Source organism: Ictidomys tridecemlineatus, chromosome 6, assembly GCF_052094955.1.
Source record: "Ictidomys tridecemlineatus isolate mIctTri1 chromosome 6, mIctTri1.hap1, whole genome shotgun sequence".
Lineage (NCBI taxonomy): Eukaryota > Metazoa > Chordata > Mammalia > Rodentia > Sciuridae > Ictidomys > Ictidomys tridecemlineatus.
Window position 1 is genome coordinate 15698365 of NC_135482.1, and position 22333 is coordinate 15720697.

At 42.2% G+C, this 22333-nt stretch overlaps 1 protein-coding gene and 1 long non-coding RNA gene across 12 annotated transcripts in view; one reads left to right on the forward strand and one right to left on the reverse strand.

Annotated features, from left to right (window-relative positions):
* The window catches only part of Slc41a2 (solute carrier family 41 member 2), a 121472-nt gene that overhangs the window by 76294 nt on the left and 22845 nt on the right, over window positions 1-22333 (forward strand). For all 7 annotated transcript variants that reach the window (XM_005322339.5, XM_078052908.1, XM_078052906.1 and 4 more), the window contains 2 exons: window positions 7793-7924; window positions 8730-8878. In XM_005322339.5, coding sequence (XP_005322396.1) covers window positions 7793-7924; window positions 8730-8878 — 281 coding nt within the window. The remainder of the gene's footprint in view (window positions 1-7792; window positions 7925-8729; window positions 8879-22333) is intronic.
* LOC144378554 (uncharacterized) lies at window positions 2433-21009 on the reverse strand. 5 transcript variants are annotated; one of them, XR_013440332.1, is made up of 8 exons: window positions 20539-21005; window positions 19773-20040; window positions 19459-19545; window positions 16883-17008; window positions 16556-16615; window positions 15537-16464; window positions 13073-13234; window positions 2433-5432 (listed from the first exon to the last, which is right to left on the reverse strand). It is a non-coding gene; the product is annotated as an uncharacterized LOC144378554 (long non-coding RNA). The 5 variants fall into 5 exon arrangements; XR_013440333.1 differs by having other exon boundaries at window positions 15537-15599; window positions 15676-16615; XR_013440331.1 differs by having other exon boundaries at window positions 2435-4310; window positions 4888-5432; window positions 15537-16615.

Here is a 22333-nt window from a genome sequence, read left to right on the forward strand (position 1 = left end):
AGAATATCTCCTGAGACTTACCAGCATCTCTCTAATTTTAGCGTTTCCCAAATACATTTTGTGGTAACACTAGTTTCTGTGAGGTGCACAGAGGCGGAGAACACACGGTCTTTCATATGAAAGCATCTAATTTAAAGTGTGAGTCTGGAAGTGTACATGCTAATAAGTACAACTTGAAAAATGAGTTCTGTGGTCAGTTTGGTAAACATTAGGTTAAACAGACTTTTCTACTACGGGATTCTTATAGTCTTTATTTTACAATATCATTTTCGTAAATCTCTGCTTTGGGTCCTTCTGCCAGCTAAGGTTAGAATTTCTGGATCCAGCTTTCCTACAGGCCACTTTAGGAACCATTGACCTATGGCTGATGACCTGCCGTATTTTATCTGTTCAAACAGAAATGTACTACTTTACATTTCAGAGAAGAGACCTCCATCAGGACACGTGAATCGCCATTCTTTCTTGTGTTCTTTTTGGCATACATTCTACGTTGTTATAAATCCTGTAATACATTGTGATCGTTTGTGCTTTTAAGAGTTTTTAAGAAGATAAAGGAGGAGGTGCTATCCTCTGTATTCCCGTGAGGCTGAAATGTGCCGCATTCTTCTCTCCTATGCACATCCAGGTCTCCATCGGCATTGGGGACCTTCCTTCTGCTGGGGCAGTGCCTTCCGTGTTTCTGGAGGGCAGTCTGCAGAGGAGAGAGGCTGTTGGCTCTGGTCTTTCCTTTCTCTCCTCCTCTGTGCTTGCCTTTATCAATGTCTGCTTAACCCTCTTTGGCCAGTCTCGGAGGAGGGGCTGGCTCTGTCCAAGAGTGACAGGTGCACCTGTGCCACTGCAGCTCCGTGGGACCCGCCCTCCAGCCGTTATTGTACTCTCCCCTGCCTTCCTCTGACACCTTTTCCCTTTGCCTGCGTGTGATCAGGTGGCTCCCCATGCTCCTGCCATTCTTGGAGAATTCCCTTTTGTTTCCTTTCATTGGTTTCTGCCTTCTCCCTGCCTCTTTTAAAAAAGATATTTATTTTTTAGTTGTAGTTGGACATAATACCTTAATTAACTTATTTTTACATGGTGCTGAGGATCGAACCCAGGGCCCCACATGTACAGAGCAAATGCTCTACCGCTGAGCCACAACCCCAGCCTGTTTCCATCTGCCTCTTAATTGTTTATATTCTTCTAGACTGTTCTCTCTGGACCATCCTCTATTCTGTCTTCACTTTTTTTTTTTTTTTTTTGGTACTAGCGATTGACCCAAGGGGCACTTAAACTCTCAGCCCTTTTTATTTTTGTTTTGTGACAGCATTTTGCTACTGCACCTGGCTCTCTTCACCGTTTTTGTCAGTGATTTTGTCTAGACCAGAGATTTTCAAAGTGTGGCCCCTGGGATCTAAGAAGGGCAAATTCTCAAGCCCTGATTAGGGAGCTCTGAGGTAGAACCCCTCAGCCGATTCTGATAACATACAAAAGTTTGAGGAGTGTGTCTTTGTCATGTGGCTTTAGTATTTTATCTCTAGCCCTGAAACATGTTCACTTCCAGACTCACACTTTAAATTAGATGCTTTCACACGAAAGACCGTTATAGCTCCTTAGTGAACTCTCCGTCTCCCCTACACCCACTCTTCCTCTCTGCTTCTGGTATTTCCATCTCCCTGTATCCCAAGCAAAATGCCACACGTTCCTCCTCCATACTCTGCTTTTATGGGCTCTTGAAATACCTTCTGAATGAGTCTCCATGTTCTGTCTGTCGTCCTTTTGTTCAGTGTCTTTCCTGGGTGCATCCGCACAGTGCCTCCCTGCTACTTCTCTCTTGCCCAGTTTAACCTGTTGTCCACGTCTGCTGTAAGTTTACCTTCCCCAAACACCTGCTCTTGGCCTTTATTCAGAGCACAGATAGTTTTCTGTTTCGTAGAGGATAAAGTACTCAGTGTCACGACATACTGGGCCAGTGTGCCCTTACTCAGCCTCCTGGCTCCCTTCCCTGCCACTCCACACACCTAAAAGCTCGCATCTCCTTGATGAACTGAACACAGCCTGTTGTCCCTGGGTGCCAGGTCTGTGTACTTCCTGTTCTTATTCTCCCCTGGGAAGCTCTGCTTATTTATCCAGACCCAATTAAAATGTTACATCTTCTGCAAACTGGATACTTATCATTGGTAGCTCTCTCTTTTCTTCGCTTCCACAGTATGCTTTTAGCAATTTTATTGCATTATGTATTTATTTTGAATGATAATTTTCTTTTTGTATAACACTGCATAATGCCTACCATGTTTGGTATTGTTGGAGGAGTACATGCATAAGTTAAGGAGTATGCTTAGTCTTGCTACAGACTCTTATGTCACTGAATCGGGAAATTTTCTTGTTAAATAACACAACTTAGAACAGAAACAAAAATTTTCATATATTTTAGTGGGAAATGATGAGGTGCGGTCAAAGAAGCAGAAATAGAAAGATGCTTCCTCCAGCTTGAATAAAAAATTGGCAATGATAGTGACTCTTATTACTTAATTTCTCCTGTGTAACTAGAAAAATTAGTTTAATACTGGTTTCTTAGCATTTCCTCCTCGTTGGTCTGTTCCTTAAGCTCTGGAGATAAGAGTAAATATTTAGATAGGAGCTTTTTTAGTCCATTAAGTCCCAAGTTTCAGTTCTATGACTGTTTCAAGAAAACTGACACAGATGCATTAAAATAGATTGGAAATCATATTCTAGAACTTATATATCCTTTGCATCTTAAATATGTAAATATATATCTCAAACCCTCTAATCATTCAACTATTACTTTTCTCAAAAGAGTAGCACTCTAGAAACATAATATTTATTTTCCAAAGTTTCCATAAGTTGTGTATTTGTTGCTCAATTTACATTTTTATAGGTGTTGCACATCTGGGACAATAGGACTTAACAGATTTTTTTTAAAAAGTTAAAGAACAAGGAGTAAGTTTTTCACAGGCAGACAGTGCAAGAGTTGAGCTAGAACTCATTGTTGGGAGGAAGACAGCTGTAATGTAGCCCAGAAGGATGACTCCAGGGGGACCGTTTGTTCAATCATTAGGAAGTCATTTGAGAGCTCAGTGTAGTTGAATAGCAGGCTAAATAAATGCGGGTGTAGTCTTACAATAGAATACTATTAACAATAAAAGTGAATGCATCACACCTCACCCAAGAGCAAGGATGAATCCTATGAACTTAATATATGATAAACTATCCCATTTACATAAAGTTCAGAAGCATGTAGACCTAACTATGCCTTGCTGAGGGGCGTGCACGTGACGTGGTAGTCGTGTGAGAAAAGCTAGAGAATGAAAAACAATTAAGGATGATCCCTGCAAGGGGGACATACAGGGTATGTCAACATCAAAGTGATGCATTCATTTTCTCCTGGGGTGGTGGTGCGGGGTGTTTTATAGCATGATTCTTTATAGCCTACGTATCTACATAAATATTTAGTATAAAACAATTAGAATTTTGGAAGAAGCACTTTTATAGTCCTAACTAAATGGTTGGCAATGAAAATAAGGGAATTAGAAGTCTGAATGAGGATCTAGAAGACCAAATGAGGACCTTTTCCTAAGATGGGAGAGCTGAGTACCACGTCACTGTGTTTGTGTTTCCCCAAGGAGCAAGAGAGAAGGGCGGGCAGTGCGTGTGACAGACACAGAGCAAGGGGGGGGGGCATATCTGTGAAATGGAAAGACAGATGCACCTTAATTCACTGAGACAAGAAAAGGAGTCCTGCAGACGGACAGGTGGAAATCTAGACAGTGTAAGGAAGAAAGACTGAGCCGAAGGGATCTATGAGTAACGGCATCCATTGTCCCAAAAGAGTAGAGAGATTCATTTCTCTAGGACAGTGTTTCCTGGCTTTTCATGTCACAGCACAAATAGAAAATCGTATGACTTGAATGACACTGTGAGGTGAGGAGGACGGCCAGGTGTGGCCATGCTGAAAGCACGCAGGGTCAGACTTGCTGCATCTGAGCCCTGGGCCACCCAGTCTGTATCCAGCTGTGAACAGATGTGTGGGGAGGGAAGCGGTAGGTGGGGCACTTGGGAGGAGAGTACACTGGAGAAGGGTCTTCACCAGGATGAGGTTCTATGTATTTCTTCTGAAAAATGTGAAAAGATGGACGACATGTCTGCCCAGCCCTTTGTATTTCTTGAATCTGAAAGCAGTTGGCCAACAGGGGCTTTGACGGAGGCTTCTAGAAGTGTGCGGGCTGCGGTGTGGAGGGGCGTGAAGGGTCCAGCTCTGTCCAGGGGTCGCTTACGAGGACTGACTTTTTGAGAAGATGAACTTTTATTTTGGTTTCCTTTGAGAATGTGTAAGAGAATTCTTGACAGAATTTGAAATATATTCCATGATGTGAGTGCTAAACATTTACTGGAAACATATATTGCTAAATTTAACAAAAACATAAATTTGAATTTTAAAGCTGTCCCTAGATGAACCTGCTGATAATTTCTTCCTGTGTTTTCATTATCAGTGGAGCTTATTCTAGCATAAGATCCCTAAAATTAGATCCCGTGGATTCTGAAGCATCTCACTAATTATTTAGTATATTGACAAGCTGTTTTTTGCTAATGTTTTTAATTTATGTGAGACTATCTTTAGAAGCTCTCTGCTAGCTTTAATAATGCAATTAGTCTCTGAAGAATTTAAATAATTTAAAAGAAATGCTAATAACAAGCTCCTAATAGAAACACGGTGTATATCTTGGTAACAAGAAAGCATTTTTTGACATCAAAGGAAACTATTCCAAGGTAATAATTCTGCAGTAGTTTAAAAATATAAAACAGAGATCATGATGAAGCCATACGGGGTTACCTAACACTTTAATTAGTCTCTTCACTAATTATGCTGTTACTTAAAAATTTTATTCATCTTACCTGGAAAAGTCTTGCTAGTGTCTTTCTGAAGTCTCAGTTCATTTTATTTTTAGTTTGGTGCCATCGTAACATCAATTTCCTGGAATATAGCATGAGGCCTCGGGGACACAGGAAGAGGGAGGTGACCAACTGACGTTTACAAGGGTTTATTTACATTTCTTCCCATAAACGTTCCCATCTCTGTCTGTTACCTGGTAACATAGAGATGATAAAAGCAGTTTTGATTTAAAAAGTTCTACCAACAAATTTGTGGGTTTTTTGAAGAGAGTTCCAGGTAATCATTAGTAGCTCTTTGTCTCCAACTCAATCCAAGGGAAGTCTGGCCTGTAGCATCTGCTTCTGCGTTGGCATCAGGACATTCCACAGCTGATAAGTCACCAAATGACTCGTCACCCCTGGGAGAATCCCCAGAGTAGGCCAAGATGAGAGGAACCTGAGATTCATACGTTTTTATGGAAACTCTGGCGTTGGACAGTGTCTCCGAAGGCAGTCGCTTGCTCTACATGAGTCTGGTTCTTAACATTAACTCCTCCTCCTTCCGGGGACTGTGAACAGAAACCCAGGGATGATGACAAGACTGGGTTGTTTTGTTAAGTTGGTTTCTCCCTCTTTTACCCCAGCAACACTCTATGATAAAGTGCTTGTGTTGTGTAGTATAAATACTTTTGCCTCCTTCAGTTTCTAGGGCCTATGAGTTCCCTCTTGGTGAATGAGGAATGAGTTAGGGTCCTTGTTTATGTATTCTATCATATTCATGCTGGTTTTTCAGTGTTCTGTTCTAATTGTTTACTTTAGAAAGTGAGCTCAGATTTAGGAAATCCAGACTTAACAACAGTCATCACAGACTTCTAGTAGAAAATTCACTGAGTAAACAGAAGGCAATTTAAATGGCTATTTAAAATATGGGCACCAAGTGATTTATTCTTTCTTTTTTTTTTTTAAACAAAGTAATGTGTGAATTGAAAAGCAACTCATTTCCTTGGTAGCCTCTGGCCAGTGAGCACTCCTTCAGGCGAGAGGTCCTTATAGTTAGGAAAACAGCAGGTCAGAAACATACTGTTTGTATAAATTGTTTGCTGTTATTATTATCAACAGTAGCTAACATTTGTGGAGCCTTAGCTGGGTCCAGAACTGTGCCAAGCATCTTTGATGTAGCATTATTTTAATTCTCCCAACATCCTTATGAGGCAGGTATAAATTATCTTTATTTTCAGATTTGAAAATGGAGGCGCCAGAGAGGTTAGCTACCACTGAGGTCCTAATAAGTGGCTTGGGCAGTTTGCAAGCCCAAATCTGTGAGCACTGTCAGAAATCTGAAGAAACAGCTCCACATTTATGTGCCTTATTTGTTCCACCTAGTCTGGGTGATTTTTAAAACACTTTTATTTTCCTTTAGAAAAATTTCCAGAACCCTGTGGGATGCACTTTTTCAACATTTTCATGATGAACCACATTTTAAAATTATCTTAAGCATTTTCTTTTAATGAGTTTTTTATTTACTAAATGACATGTGCTGAGGAAATTGTGAAGCTACATTTAGTTTAAAATAAGTCATTATAATTTCAGTTTTAAAAATATAACATTTAAATTGCCTTATTTTTGGTGCATTGGCACAAAAAGAGATCACTCTCCACTCTACAGGACAATCAGAGCTCTTGCTTTTCCCCTTTCTCTACTTATATTTTTTTCTGTTACTGGACAGCTGTGTTACAATGCAGAACATCACTCGATAACAGGCAGCATTGAGTTCATACGCTTTGAACAAAATCAGTCAAGCCACGTCTCTGAGCATGACACTTAACGTATGTCCCACATAAACTGCTTAGATTTGTAGGCTGCTAGAGCTGGGTTTCTCCTTAGTAAGTTACCTATTGCTGGGTCCTAAAAATCACCTTCTAAATTGACAAGGAAAGAACTCATTCATCATCAAGCAATAGCCAGATAATCCAATTACAAAACCAAACCCATGACAGTCTGACCTCAGTTGTTTGGGGGAGAGACTACCTTGCTTGCAGGTAACTTGGATCCACAGTGGGTGACACTCTTGGGCAGAGTCTGGCTGTCCTGAGTCTCTCGGGTGTGATCAAAGCTTTTGGCTTTTGGTACCTGATTCAGACACCCTTAGAACTGTCCTCTAACTCTTCTTGTATGGAAGTCTCCCTCGCCAGTGCAGTCATGCACTGCATGATGAGGTCAGCGATGGGCCTCACATCTAATGGCGGGGTAAGTTCACGTCACCTGGTCATGCTTCACAGGTTCATTCTGTGTGTGCCCCCTCTGTGGTGTCCACATGGCAGTGAAATCGCCTGCCAGTGCATTTCTCAGAATGCATCTCCACTGTGAGCAGCACAGGTCCTGGGACGCAGGGCTTTCAGATGTTTCCGTCCCTGTCCCATGTGTCAGGAATTCATATCACATCTTGCCGTTACTTCCTCCGCCTCAGAGTTGGTGAGAGGACCTTCAGGTTAAAAAGGCAAGTTTCTCGAGTCACCCTTTTTGGTGCCTGCTGCCACTGTCTTGGAAAGCTACAAGAAAAGTCCCAAGCTTTGTCTATTTGAATAAATTGAGCTCAGTTTCCTTCTCACTGGGGAGATAAACACGAACATCTTGTTACCTAGTTTTATGTCTTGATTGTGATAATGATTTTTAAAAGTTGCCCATTCTATTCTGCTTTTATACCAGACAGATATGAAAAAATAATGAACAAATTTTTCTTTCAGTGATTTTGTGATTTTAGAATATCAACCTCAATGTTAAATCAACATTGCAGGAGAACTTTTGGATAAATTGGAACAATTTTTAAAATTGGCCCACAATGTGACAAAAAGAGGCTTGCTTTTGGCTGAATGTGTGCAAGTCGTTTAAAACAAGAGGCTCACTTCTTTGTGTGTTTCCTGTGTTCCAGGTATTGGTGGCAACTTGGTGGCCATCCAGGCCAGCAGGATCTCCACCTACCTCCACTTACACAGCATTCCAGGAGAACTGCCAGATGAACCCAAAGGTTGCTACTACCCGTTTAGGACTTTTTTTGGTCCAGGTATGTGCTTGTGGCCTTTTACAGATTTTAGATGAGGAACTACTACTCTCTGAGATGACAGACACCCACGTTGTGTGACTGTTGCGTAGCTGTCCCCGTCACTGGGAGCTGACCTTGGTGAACAGGAAGACATCTGTATCTTTGCTTATGCGTTTTCTCTTTTATTTCTCTCTTTCTGGTATATCTTGTTTATTAGGAAAAGGAACCTTACAACATCAACAAGGCATTGCTAGGTGCTTTGGGGAGACTGGTGGACTCTTCCTTTGTCCATTTTTTTGGTCTTTGTAAACGAGGGGAGCGCCTCAGCGATAAAGATCGGTGCATTATTTATTTCAACCAGGCAAGGGACTGCCACAAAAGGGAGACTGTATTTTTGAACCTCACTATTCTTGTCACTTCCTTTTCCTAATGAATATAAGTGTGATTTTTGACTTTTGAATAAAGATCAGAAATGCCCACCTTTGTAATACCAGTGATAGAACTCTAGAGGAATATATAAAATCAAAGCATTCAAGAACTTTCTCTTTTGTCTTCCCTGTTTTTATGGTAGATACTCAAGTATGACTAATGTTCTTCATTGCAAGTTTTTAGCAACCACCTTTCATTTAATGACATATAACAAATAGTGAAAATTTCAGAGAAATAAGTGAATTGTAAATAATTGAAACTTATTTTTAATGCTTGAACTTTATTTGATGTTATGAGATGTAGTAACTAGAAATTAATCCTCAAATTTTAATAATTCTGAATTATGATTAACCAGAATCTGTTTTTGTTTTAGTGACATTTACATTTTCTGTCGCAGGAGTAAATAATAAGTCTGCCCAGGTGCTCCTGCTTCTGGTGATCCCCGGGCATCTGATCTTCCTCTACACCATCCACCTGATGAAGAGCGGCCACACCTCGCTGACCGTGATCTTCGTAGTTGTGTACCTGCTTGCTGCTGTGTTACAGGTAAGAGCTGAAGCCCTGGAGGCCTCTTGTGGGCTCAGATTGCCCTAGAACAATGACAGTAACGTCTAGAGGCACGTCCTGGCTCGCCATGTCAGAAGGCAGCTGCAGGCTTGGTGTTGATGGGATCTGAGGACAGTAAGCTCTCTAATGTCGTCTGTGTGTAGAACCTCGGGGTTTCCTTTCTGTGGATCCCCGTCTTCCCTTTTTGAGTCTGTGGTGTGTATGAACCCATCTTCCATAGGTTCTTGACCAAGTGCGCACAGGAGTCTTTTTTTTTTTTTTTTTTTTTAGCGTGTTCCAGGTGCTTGACTCCACTGCCCTCCAGGAGCAGGTGGATGTGGACTTCTGTTTCCTCAGGATCTTTATCGCCTTTTTCTCTTGCTGCTGATTCCATCATACATAACTTTTTATCTCCTAGAAGCTTGGAAGAGCTTCTGTTTTTATTTATTATTCTTAATTTTCATGCTGATATATCTGGTATGGGCATATTTTGTCTACTTGACCTTTCAAACTAAAAACTCATGTTCTTCAGTTCTGGGGAAATTTCTTAGATCTTTTGCTGAATTTCTTTCTTCTATCTTCCTGGAATCTTATTTGGTCCTTGTATCTCTTGCACTCAGTGTCTTATTCTTTTTTTCTTTATTTTGGCTTCTTGGGCATGGCTTCTCACTACACTTTGTGGATCTGGTGCCTCCTACAGTGAGAAGGTCAAACCCCATGAGAGTTGGATTAAATAACACCTTGAAGAGATAGCATTTGAAGTTGGCCTTAAAGGGGTTTGTCGTCTAGGGATGGAGCTGGAGGGTAGGGACATTTTTCCAATCAAAAGAAACAGCATTGGAAATGACGATCTGAATGAAATTAGTAGAATTCTTGGTGTTTCCTGTCTGTCAGGCGCCACTCCGAGTACTTTTCATGTGTAGACTGACTTCTCACCAAACCCCACGGGAGATTTGTTCTTTTGATGGAAATAGTGATTCTCAAAGCGAAGTCCGTGCAAAACAATGCATTTTGTATAGAAAGAAAAGATTAACACTTCTATTTATCTCTTCGTCTCATGTGTTCAAAATACCTATTTCCTTCTGTTTTTATGATTAGTAATTATTGGACTATATTATCACAGGGTTAAATAAGTGTGTTCAGATGTTTTTTGCTGAGAGAGATGGATGATCTAAAACTTCTTAGAGATTGTGGAGTAGAAACAGTGGTGAGAAAGCACCTTATCATTCCCTAAGTCTCCGTGCTGTTAGAGGCAGGATGTCCCGAAGTCGTGGAAGCAATGAATCCAGACCCTGCCGTCAAGGACTCATCTGGTGGGAAGATGCCACACGAGCAGATAATCCACCGGGTAGAGCTGTATGCAGAGTGCTTTCCGAGCTTGGAAAAAAAGTGGCTCACTCTGCCTGGGGAGCAGTATTTTTTTACTTTTTAGCAGAGACAAAATTTCTTTCAAATGCTTTTTTATTGCTGGTTACTTTTATTGCAGTATATGATGCAGCCTCATATTATAATTTACGTGGGATACTCCTGTGTGTGTGTCATGAACAAAGATGCTCCCCTCAGTCCTGAGGGAAATGGCAGAGGCTGGTTTGGTCTGCTGACAATGTACCGTTTCTGGAGCACGCCCTGCTTACAGCTCTGCCTCTCCCTAGATTGATTTTCGGCTTCATGTTTACTGTTCGGTGCCCGTGTGCATCACGTGCGACTTCACTGAAGTCTATGAAGAATATAAGCCGTTTTTCTGAGTTTATTTTAAAAAATGAGATTTCATTCTGCATTAGAGTCTCTTTATGTCTCTCTCTTTTTTAAACCTCTGACCTAAAGTCTCACCAGTGAAAGTTGTAAAACTGGAGTTGGGGGGACGAGTAATTGCCAGTCCGTGTCTCAATTCTCCTATTAAATGGAAAGAACAGTAGTGTGTACTTCAGAGCCGGTTCTGAAGATTAAAGTTTGCTGCATGGTAGATGCTATACAATTGTCAGCTGATAGCATTGTTGTTGTTAAATATGAACTATAAGTGGTGTGCAGTTGATCTCTGAATGACAATTGCAACATGTTTTTAATTCTTTTATGGTGTTGATTTTCTTATGTTTCTTATACAATTTTGAGTTTTAAGTGTTTTCTTCTCAAGAATCAGCTATGTGACAGAACAGATCTGCATTTGCAACTTGACATTATACACTATTCCAATGGAATAACATAGAATATGCGATTATAAATTCTCAGATCAAATCTTTCTGCTTTGATACTAACATACACATATACACATGTGTGTCTCCCCTCTCTTTCTCTCTCTCTCTCTCTCTTCGAGGTTTAGATAAAAGAGCTTGACCTTTCTCAGCCTGCTTCAATCATTTCAAAGACGTATAGCGTAAGGAAATGACTTTTTTTTTTTTTTTTTTTGCTGTGCTGGAAAGGAAACTGAGGGCCTCACACTTGCTAGATGAGTGCTCTGCTGCTGAGCTACACACCCAACCTAAGAAATAGTTTTTTATTTATTTATTTTTTGGTACTGGATTTTAAACCCAGAGGTGCTTTACCACTGAGCTACATCCCCAGCCTTGCTTTTTTTTCTTTTTCCTGAGACAGGGCCTTGCTGAGTTGCTGAGGCTGGCTTTGAACTTGCAATCCTCCTGCCTCCGCCTCCTGAGTTGCTCCACCACACCTAGTAGAAATAACTTTTTAAAGACAGAGAATTGATCACTTAGTCAGATTCACCTTTTAATATTCTTTACTTGATTGGCTTCCATTTTTGATCTGGGTTAAATTAATATTCAGGACCTTGGCTTAAATCCCAGTTCTTAGTCACATGTTTCAGTCTGTATTGCTCTTCTTATTCCAAAACTGTTTTGACTGATGATTCTGTGGTGGAGTGTTCTAATGTTCAACTTCTCCCTGTTTGGATTCCTGCCTCCCCGAGGGTGGAGAGCATGCCGTTTTGCTTTGGTCCTCCCCACAGGACATTGAGACAGTGAGCGTTTTTAAATTGTTCATCATTATAACCTTCGTACCAGCAGCCAGCATTTACCAGAAGACTAGCTGTGGTCAAGGTCACAATTGTTGGTTTCAGAACCTAATTTTTTTTTTTTTTATCTACCTCTTACTAGTCCATGGAACCCACAGTTCTGATTTCATAGAACTGGAGCGCACTTTCTTCCACGAGCTTAGAGATGGTGGGTTCCTTCCCTGTTAGAGATTCCTCCTGCCATGCTCTGACTGCTCCGAGCTGTTCATTTGTTCATTCAAAAGCGTAATGTGGGGTCCCAAGCTTTGATGGGCTTTGTGGGTCTTCCTCCTAAGATGTGAGGAAGGGAATCTTGCTATCTTGAGGGTTTTCAGTCTCTTTGTTTGACTTACACCCTACAGTCTTTTCCAAAGACATAATACCTTGATAGCATAATAAGCCCACAAGATACAGAGATGACTATCAATCAAATAAGGGTTCTGACAGTCTCTTGAGCTAAGAAGAAGCTGCAGTACATCTTGGTGCATTTCCCTATTTAATAGAGCTTCTCTCAGTCCTCCTCTGTTTTAGAAATCTTACCTGTGTATCCTTTGTGAAAAGACAAAACCGGAGTTTGAGTAACATCTCCCAGAAGAAGTAGAAAGATTTCCCTTGACAAACTGTAGGTGGAGAGCCAGGCCAGACGGCAGTGAGATGGGTAATCTGAACCTGAGGGTCCTGTAACCATCCCGCTCCATGACTTCTGTAATGCACTGTTTATTTATTTCACTGCTTTAATTAAAAATGAAAACACTTTTGTTTCACTATCATAATTTGTATTTTTATAATGATGATTAGATATGTGGAACATAATTTTTTGCTACTATAAAATATCTCAAAAGGAAAAGAACAATGAAACTTTGCTAACCCCTCAATGCCTATTGAATTCCTACAAAATGTTCATTCCTATAATTGGTAAACAATGATTTGAAACAATTTTTAAATGAAAGTTTTAATCGTCTATTCTAGGCACTGATTGTTTCATGAGAAAATCGGATAAAATATGTTTTATGCATGTATGAAAATGTCACACAGAAATCCTTTTTTTTTTGTACAGCTCATATAGGCTAATAATTGTTATTTTTAAAGAGGAAAAAGAGAACTCTACTAAAACTCTTGCAGTACCAAATTCCACTCGAAAGTTTGGTTATAGAAAATGTTTGCCCCAGGCTGGGCGTGATGGTACATACCTATAGTCCCAGTGGCTCCAGAGACTGAGGCAAGAGGTTGACAAGTTCAAAGCCAGCTTCAGCAATTTAGCCAAGCCCGCAGCAACTTAGCAAAATCCTTTCTAAAAATACAAAGGGCTGGGGATGCGTCTCAGTGGTTAAGCTCCCGGAGTTCAATCCTTGCTACCAAAAAGAAAGAAAGAAAATGTTTGCCCCTGGCCATATCTGTGTTCTCACATGGGAGAGACAAAATATTTCATTCAAAGTAAAATCACAACAAATTCTCAGTGCATCAAGTTGAAAATTATAAATATCAGGATTTATCAGTCACTGTATAAAAGAAATTGAAGGTCTCTCTTAAAGATCTCTGTTTGGGGCCAGGCGCAGTGGCTCATGCCTGTAATCCCAAAGGCTCGTGAGGCTGAGGCAGAGGAGGATCTTGAGTTCAATGCCAGCCTCAGTAACAGCAAGGTGCTGAGTAAGTCGGTTGAGACCCTGTCTCTAAATGAAATACAAAACAGGGCTGGGATGTGGCTCAGTAGTTGAGTGCCCCTGCATTCAATCCACCCCCCACAAAAAAAGATCTCTTAGATTTGGGTTAGACCCAGATGCGTGAAACAACAGAGGAAAGCCCTGCAGAACATCATAGTCAAATAAATCCTGTGTCTACTCCTGACTTTCATCCTTAGAAAGTGTTAGACTGCAACTCAGGAGGCTGAGGCAGGAGGATTGTGAATTCAAAGCCAGCCTCAGCAACTTAGCGAGGCCCTGAGCCACTCAGCAAGACCCTGTCTCTAATAAAATATTAGAAAAAGGGGCTGGGGATGTGGTTGGTGGTTAAGTGCTCCGGGTTCAATCCCTGTTACAAAAAAAAAAAAAAAAAAGAAAGAAAGAAAAAGAAAAAAAGAAAATGCTAGACCGATTTTTTAAATTAATTTTTTATTTATATATTTCAGTGGAATGCATTATAATTCTTATTCCACATATGGAACACAATTTTTTATATCTCTGGTTGTATATAAAGTATTTTCACACCAATTCATGTCTTTACAAGTACTTTGGATAATAATGTCCATCACATTCCACCATCATTTCTAACACCATGCCCCCTCCCATTCTCTCCCACCCCACCCTATCTAGAGTTGTCTATTCCTCCCATGCTCCCCCTCCCTACTCCACCATGAATCAGCTCCTTATATCAGAGAAAACATTCAGCATTTGGTTTTAAAAAAATATATATATATATAATTTTAGTTGTAGATAAACACAATATCTTTATTTTTATGTGGTGCTGAGGATGGAACCTAGGGCCTAGCACATACTAGGTGAGCCATCTACTGCTGAGCCACAACCCCAGCCCAGCATTTGTTTTTTGGGGAATGGCTAACTTCACTTAGCGTTATCTTCTCTAACTCCAACCATTTACCTGCAAATGTCATGATTTTATTCTTTTATTGCTGAGTAATATTCCATTGTGTATATATGCCACATTTTTTTATCCATTCATCCACTGAAGGGCATCTAGGTTGCTCCACAGTTTAGCTATTGTGAATTGTGCTGCTATAAACATTGATGTGGCTATATCCCTGTAGTATGCTGTTTTTAAGTCCTTTAGGTATAGACGAGGAGAGGGACAGCTGGGTCAAATGGTGGTTCCATTCCCAATTTTCCAAGGAATCTCCATACTGCTTTCCAGATTGGCTGCACCAATTTGCAGCCCCACCAGCAATGCATGAGTGTGCCTTTTCCCCCACATCCTCACCAACACTTATTGTTGTTTCTATGCATAATAGCTGCCATTCTGACTGGAATGAGGTGAAATCTTAGTGGTTTTGATTTGCATTTCTCTAAATGCGAGTGATGGTGAACATTTTTTCATATATTTGTTGATTGATTGTGCATCATCTTCTGAGAAGTGTCTGTTCAGGTCCTTGGCCCATTTATTGACTGGGTTATTTGTTTTTTAGGTGTTTAGCTTTTTGAGTGCTAGACCAAGTTTTTAGAGGAGGGATCAGAGTGTATGTTACAGCTGCTGAGAAATCTGATTTATTATCAATGAGTATAAAACTGATCTTAACAATAATAATGTTCAATATAATTTTAAAAACAAAAGTCTCTTTTGCTATCTTTCAAAAGGTAATATTTGTTTTTTTAAGTTTTATACTTACATACAAATTGTACTTTCCTATATATCCCAACAGATTAATATTCTGAAGAAAAAAAATTGTTCTCAGCAAAGCCCAAGCCCACCTTAAGCAGGGAAATGAGTGCTTCTTATAATGAAATTTATAATCAGGATGTTGGCTAATAATTTCTTAATGAGTGTTTCTGTGTTACAAATAATGAAATTTTATGGCATTGCAGTATGTTTCTAACATGAACACGCCATGACACTAATGGTTCGAATTAAGAGCCATGTCTTCCGTTTCTCAGCTGTTGAACACGTTTGGGGTGCAAACGTGGACAGTGACCTCTACAGACTTACCAAAAGGAGCAGTGACAGCGCCGTAGTTCTGAGGTCACATCCACATGGTTCAGTGTCAATTAACTAGAAAGATATAAAAATAAATATTTTCTACAGAAGAAAAAAAAGTTATGAACCAAACTATCTAATCACATGTCACCTGCAGAGGACGGAGCAGAGAGGGCAGATCAGCCCCACAGCGGAGCTCTAGGGAGATCTGGAGCCCTGGCAGTCAGGCCTGGCCTGAACCTCCGTGGTGATCTCGGGCAGACTTCCTGCAGTCTTTGGGTGCATCTGGGGATTGTGACGAGGCTGGGGTGACGTCTCACGTGCTTGGTGGCTTCCTGGAACCCACATGTTTCTGGTGATGGCAGCGGCCGCTCGCCTCCCGGTCGCTGTGGCTGGACAGTTCTGTTTCCTTGTTGTCAGAGCTGCTCACCCCGTGTCGTGTTGAGGCCCCTCTCCTCCCCTCTCCTCCCCTCTCCACTCGCCGTCTTTGACACTGGTTCCTTTCTTGCTCTTCTCTCAGTGTCCTGGGCTTTAGGAACCACTCTGGCCTTGCCTTCTCCCAAACCTAAAGGTGGAAAAACCTCACCTTCACTTCCACAGCGACTTCGTGTTTCCTCGTGTCTTTTCCATACCAGGGGAGGGGGCGGGCAGCAGCCGTGAACAGGCGCCATGAAAAGGGACATGAGGCTTCAGAGACAAAGCAGGGACCCCTACGCCCCTCAGGCCCCAGCCTTTGGCCCCACCAAGTCCCTCTGGAGTGGGGGACCTTCACTCCCAGGAACTTGTGCATCATGGGTATGTCTGGTGCCCCACATCCTGACATACGGTCGTCACGAGCATCTTGCTATTGGCGGGCCCCTGCAGCATGACAACAGGACTGCTGCACCAGGAGATCCCCAACTCTGCGAGCTCAGCTACGCCACACAGTTAGTGTTCTCACCTGTCCAGCGGGGGGAGAGACCGTCCCTAAGGGAACCACAGTACTTCTGACAGTGAAGGGGGTGTTGATAATTAGGGTGGCCAGTACGAACCTTTGTAACCTGGGCAGTCCCAGAGGGACAGCGCCCTCGCTGACAGCACTCAGTCTCAGCCTGCATTTAAATATATATATATTAGGTGTAGATGGACACAATACCTTTATTTTGTTTTTTGTTTTTTGTTTTTTTAGTGTAGTGCTGAGGATCGAACCCAGTGCCTCATACAGGGGGACAAGTACTCTGCCACAGAGCCAATCCTAGCCCCTAGGCCTGCATTCTTTTTTGGCGGGGAGGGTACCCAGGGATTGAACTCAGGGGTACTCGACCATGGAGCCACATCCCCAGCCCTATTTTGTATTTTACTTAGAGACAGGGTCTCACATCGCTTTTGCTGAGGCTGGCTTTCAACTTGCGATCCTCCTGCCTCAACCTCCTGAGCCACTGGGATTACAGGCGTGTGCCTGGCCTCAGCCTGCATTCTTGATGCAGGATTTATGAGTCCCATTCCTGAAGGAAAGATGGTTTGTTACAAAGGCATTGCTGTGCATAATTAGTAATGTATATGTTAATATTAAAATAACCTGCTGATCAAAATAGTCTATTAATAGTAAAGCAATCTATAATTACTACTGAAGTAATATTACATTAAATTGACTTTTATGGATTATCCTGAAAATCCAGGTGACACATTAAATGTTTTCCTCAAAAACAATGTATTCCAAGCAAAGAGGGCAGATCAGCCCCTTTAAGCCCCTTTTAAAAAGAGGCCAACCCAAAATCAGTCTAAATAGCTGATTTTGAGTTAGTCTCTTTTTACGTCAGAAAAAAATAATCAATTTTTAAAGATCAGTTTTTAAATTTCTTTGACCTAAGACCATCTTCTTTGGGTCCCAGGTGGACTCCAATTCTGTCTTTACATTTTACCTGGATGGGGTGTATTTTCCTATTTCTGCCACCATTTGACTTGTTATTTTATAGTGTTCAGTTGCATCCCCCCCACTTTTTTTTGTGTGTGTGTGGTGCTGGGAATCAAACTCGGGGCCTTGTATATGTGAGGCAAGCGCTTTACCAACTGGGCTATATCCTCAACTCTCACTTCCCCTCTTGACCTGTGACTTCTTAGGGGAAAATACCCCTGATGCTCACATCTAAGCCTCTCCTCCATTCATCGCAACAGTTGTTCCTTCTGGGACTTTTCCATCTTTTTTGTTTGTTTGTTTAGATTTTTTTTAGTTGTTGATGGAACTGTGTTTAATTTATTTACCTATATGTGGTGCTGGGAACTGAACCCAGTGCCTCACACAGGCTAGGTGACCGCTTTACCACTGAGCCACCTCCCCAGCCCAGACTTTCCGTCTTGATCGTTCCCTTCTTGTGGCTTATTATGTGAGCTACTTTTCTCATCTATGTAAGTTTGAGAAATAATAATAGAATATATTTGTTAGGAGCCATTCGCTGTTCTGGGCACTTAACATGCATAAACTCAGTTCTCAGAGTAGCCCAGGAAGTTAAGTTCTGGGGCAGTTGACATGACTTGTTCAGGTCACACAGCCATGGGGCATCTTCTCCAGAGCCTTATAAGGATGAGTTGTGGACAGCACAGCGGCGCACGCCTGTAGGCCCAGCAGCTCGGGAGGCTGAGGCAGGAGGATCGCAAGTTGAAAGCCAGCCTCAGGCAGAAACCAGGAGCCAAGCACCTCAGTGAGTCCCTGTCTCTAAATAACGTAAAAAATAGGACTGGGGATGTGGCTCAGTGGTCGAGTGCCCCTGAGTTTGATCCCAAAAAATAAATAAATAAAAATAAGTTGGACGCTGTTTTGCTGGTAGTGAAGGGTGTGGATTTGGGGAGGGCAGCTGGACGGTCTCTCAGCTGCCTCTCCTCTCTGGCCTCATTGTGTCTCCCTGTTTCCCGAAGCCAGACACTTGGTCTCAGGAGGGCTTTCAGTTCAGAGTTGACACGGGGTCTCTGCCCCCCAGTAAGAATGCCAGCGAGAGGGGAAATGCGAGTGTCTGAGAGCAGGACAGCACCGAGGGTCCGCAGGAGTGGGAGCGTCCTTTCCAGTGGGGAGGGAGGGTTTCTAATGCTTAACGTTTTGCTTTGTGGAGTCCCTAGAAAAGGCCCCGTCAGTGTAAAGGAGTATCATTAGGTAAGTGGGAAAACTCGGGGCATTTGTGGAAATCAGCAAGAAATGGCCTGGGGCCTGGGGTTGTGGAAGGAGTGACGGAAGCAGGTTGGACACTAAGGTTGTGGCAAGGTCAGGAAGGATCTCGAGAGCAGACTAAGGAACCTGGATTATTCTGTAGGATGGTTGGTGACTTTCAGCAATGTTTCCACTCCCAGCAAGCTCAAGAGGTCTAATGCTTTTCTGGGGCACAGTGGCTTTGGCTCCCACCACTACCTACCTGCGTCACCCTAGGCAGAGTCACCTCCCGGAGACTGTGTTTTCCCGTCTGGACAAAGAGGCCGAGAGCAGCCTCGCTTGAACATGGTGGCTGTGTTCTGGACTGCTGGGACAGTGAGTCTCTTTGGGTGGCAGTGGAGGATCAGAACCTATGGAGCCAGCGTTAAGAGCCCCCACCACATATCCATTTGTCCCCTCCTCATTCCACCCCTGGAGTCACTCCTCTAAATAAAGAAGACAGAGCTATGTAGTGGCCACAGGACCGTGACTGGAATCTTGAGACCACCATCCAGTAGCTGAGCAAGCTAATTAGTGACCCTTGGAAAATTACTTAATTCCTTGGAGTTTTATCGTCCTTGCTGGTAAAATGCTTCCTCTTGGTGCAGTATTATAATATTCAAGTACCTGGCACATAGTAGTCCCCCATTAAATCAAATCGTGAGGTCTTTTTATTATGGTTCTAATTTGACTCCTATTTCAATATGGCATCTCAGGGGAAAGAGCAGCCGGGGCATTTTAACAGGTTACAGATTCACGTTCTCTGTAACTTCTTACCACATTTCCAGCTGTAAAGCAAGGATCTCTTTATTCTTTCCACGTGACCCTCCTGCCTCTGGGTTGGCTTCCATCTGTCAGGTTGGGCTGAGGAGGATGCAACAAGAAAGATAAAGGAGACCTGAGGGGGGACCCACAGAATTTTAGTTTATTCCCTCATTGTTAGAATATCTACTTGAACTTTGAGAGTTAAGTAGTGCATTTATCTTAAAGCTAGAATTTAAAGTAGGTAAAATTTTGAGATTCCTGTTAGACATCTTGAGATTGCATTTTTTTTTTTTTTTTTGCTTTTGTGATACAATAGTACGACCAACCTGTCAGAGCTTAGGTTGGGGGCCTTGAAATCGAGACTTTCCTAAATGCATATTCATGATAGGTATGTTTGGGCTCCAGGGCACAAATGCACAGATCAGGTGGATGGCAGCCTGGTTAGAGGCCCAGCATGCTGGATCCCTGTGGAGCAGGCTTTGGGAAGGGCCCTTTTCCTTCTCATCAAGTTGTTGGAGGCAGAGCCGGAGACGCTGAGAAGCCGAGCCATCATCTCTTATTCTGCTTAGGATGCTGCTGTCTGCTCCCCGAAAGCTGCTGGGAGCACAGACACGGCTTAGAGGGATTTTCCCATCCTCTACAGAAGCACTTACAACAGAGCCATGTGGAAGCACTTAATTAAAAAGCATGGAAACCATTATTCAGGACATTTGCCAGAAGAAAACCTTGGTTGGTTATGAGCTCAGAATATTTACCTAAATAAATAAATAAATAAAAATACCAACCTGAATGATTCTGTAATTTAGCAATGTTATTTATTTTTTAAGAATAAGCATTTGTACCATACAATTTTTAAATTTTAAGCTAAAATTTCCATATTCAGCATCACAAAGGTGATGTATTTTTTCAGAGCTGGGGCCTCCCGCATGCCAGGCAAGCGCTCCGCTACAGAGCCACATCCCAGCCCTAAATTTTTATTTTTATACCATCTAAGGAAATATATATTAGAGCAAAAGATTTTTGTGTTTATGAAAAAGGAAACTTAAAGAGCATCAAAGGATACGAGACCGTCATGGTGGAGTTTTTACTTACTCTTGCCAGGGAGCTGTCCTAGGCTCGGGCATGCACAGAACAGATGACAGATCTTGTGTCGAGTCTTACGAAGCAACTTCAGGGACTGGCAGATGCCAAAAAGCATGAGTGCACGGATGTCGTCTGTAGAAGCGAGGTCACTGGTGTCACTGATGCTTAGCTGGCACTCACTGGGTGCTTATTGGAATGGATTGGTTCCTAATCAGCTGCTCCAGACACAGGGCCGTTGTGATATTCTAGCTGCTGAAGCATGTTTACTGAGGCGAGTTGTTTATTGATGGGGTTGAATTTAAAACCAGCCCTGGTGGCTCCTGGTTTCCCTGGCTAACCAGGTCCTTTCCTAGGCTTATGGGGGCGTTTTATTCTCATCCCTTCCTTTGCTGCTAACCCAGCTAAAGCCGCAGAAGTCATTAAGCCCTGTCCAGGCTTGGCCCTCTGCGCATGCTCCTGGAGGATGCGGTGTTATTTATGAAGATCTGATTTTCAGTGAAAAGTGTAAATTAGCACAATTTCCCTTCTTCCCTTCTTCTCTCTCTCTTTCTCTCTCCCTCCCTCCTTTGAATTGTTTGTTGAAACATTGGCCAGGATAGTAGCTGTGCAAAAGCATTTGAGACTCTGGACAATAAATATTAAATGACTGAGAAAAATAGGAATATTTAGAAATAAAATTTTGGGGTACTATTTTTGGGGGGCAGGAATGGAAGTAGGGCATTGAACCCAGGAGTACTTTTCCACTGAGCTACATCCTCAGTCCTTTTTAGCTTTTATTTTGAGACAGGATCTTGCTAAGTTGTTGAGGGACTCGCTAAATTGCCCAGGTTGTTCTGGAACTTGTGATCCTCCTGCCTCAGCCTCCCAAGCATGCACCACTGTGCCCAGCCAGGAACAATTAGAAATGGTTTAAGAGGGGGCAGGAAGGCACTTCACTATCAAGACCTAAGATTTTTCAGGCCTGACCAAGAAAGTGTTAGTGGGTCCCGAAGAAGCCAGGCCGACTTATTTGTAGTTTGGCTTTAGGTTGCTTTATTTCAGACACAGCTTGAAGTGTGGCTGTGGTTTTGGTTGGCGAAAGAAAGTCCAAAGTAGGAAGAAGAAGCCTGGAGTTGCCCAAGGGGTGTCCTCCATAAAGACAAGAATGCGGAGTGTGACGCGCCCGAGAAGAGGTTTGTCCTTGGTCTTGGGTGGAAGCTGTGTTTATGTAGCTACCTCTTTGTTCTGAGACTCTTGGGTTAATGGTCCCTTGCCAGGGATCACCCACTTCTCAGGGAGACCATTCTGGGTTCTCTAATGAGCTGCCTGCCAGCTCTGCCAAAGCCTCTTCCATTGTTCTAGAGGACAGATAGCAAAGGACGTGGCCAGCTCAGGGTCCCCAGGACTGTGTTCAGTTGATCCCCGTAGCCTCAGCTCCCAGCCCCCTGCCTGGCACAGTACAGATGTGTAACATGGACATTTTGTTTGAATTACTCTTGGGTTGTTTTAGGCATTTCAGTTGCATGCCATCATTTAGACTCTGATCTCATTGGGAGCAAAAACTGTGTCTTATTCTTTTTGAATGTTCCAGAAATTTTAATGATAGCATTTTCTATTTAGGCATAAGTAAATATTTGTTAAATTAGATTAAAGATATAGTTCATGAACTTTGAGTAATAGTGGAAGCACTAGATAAGGATGTTTATCTAGAAGAACAAACAGATCGATGGGTGAGGTGAAGAATTTGAAGATAGGTTTTTAAAATGTAGAATTACATGCTCAATCAGGACTAATAAAATATTCTAGGAATGACCGCTTGGCTATT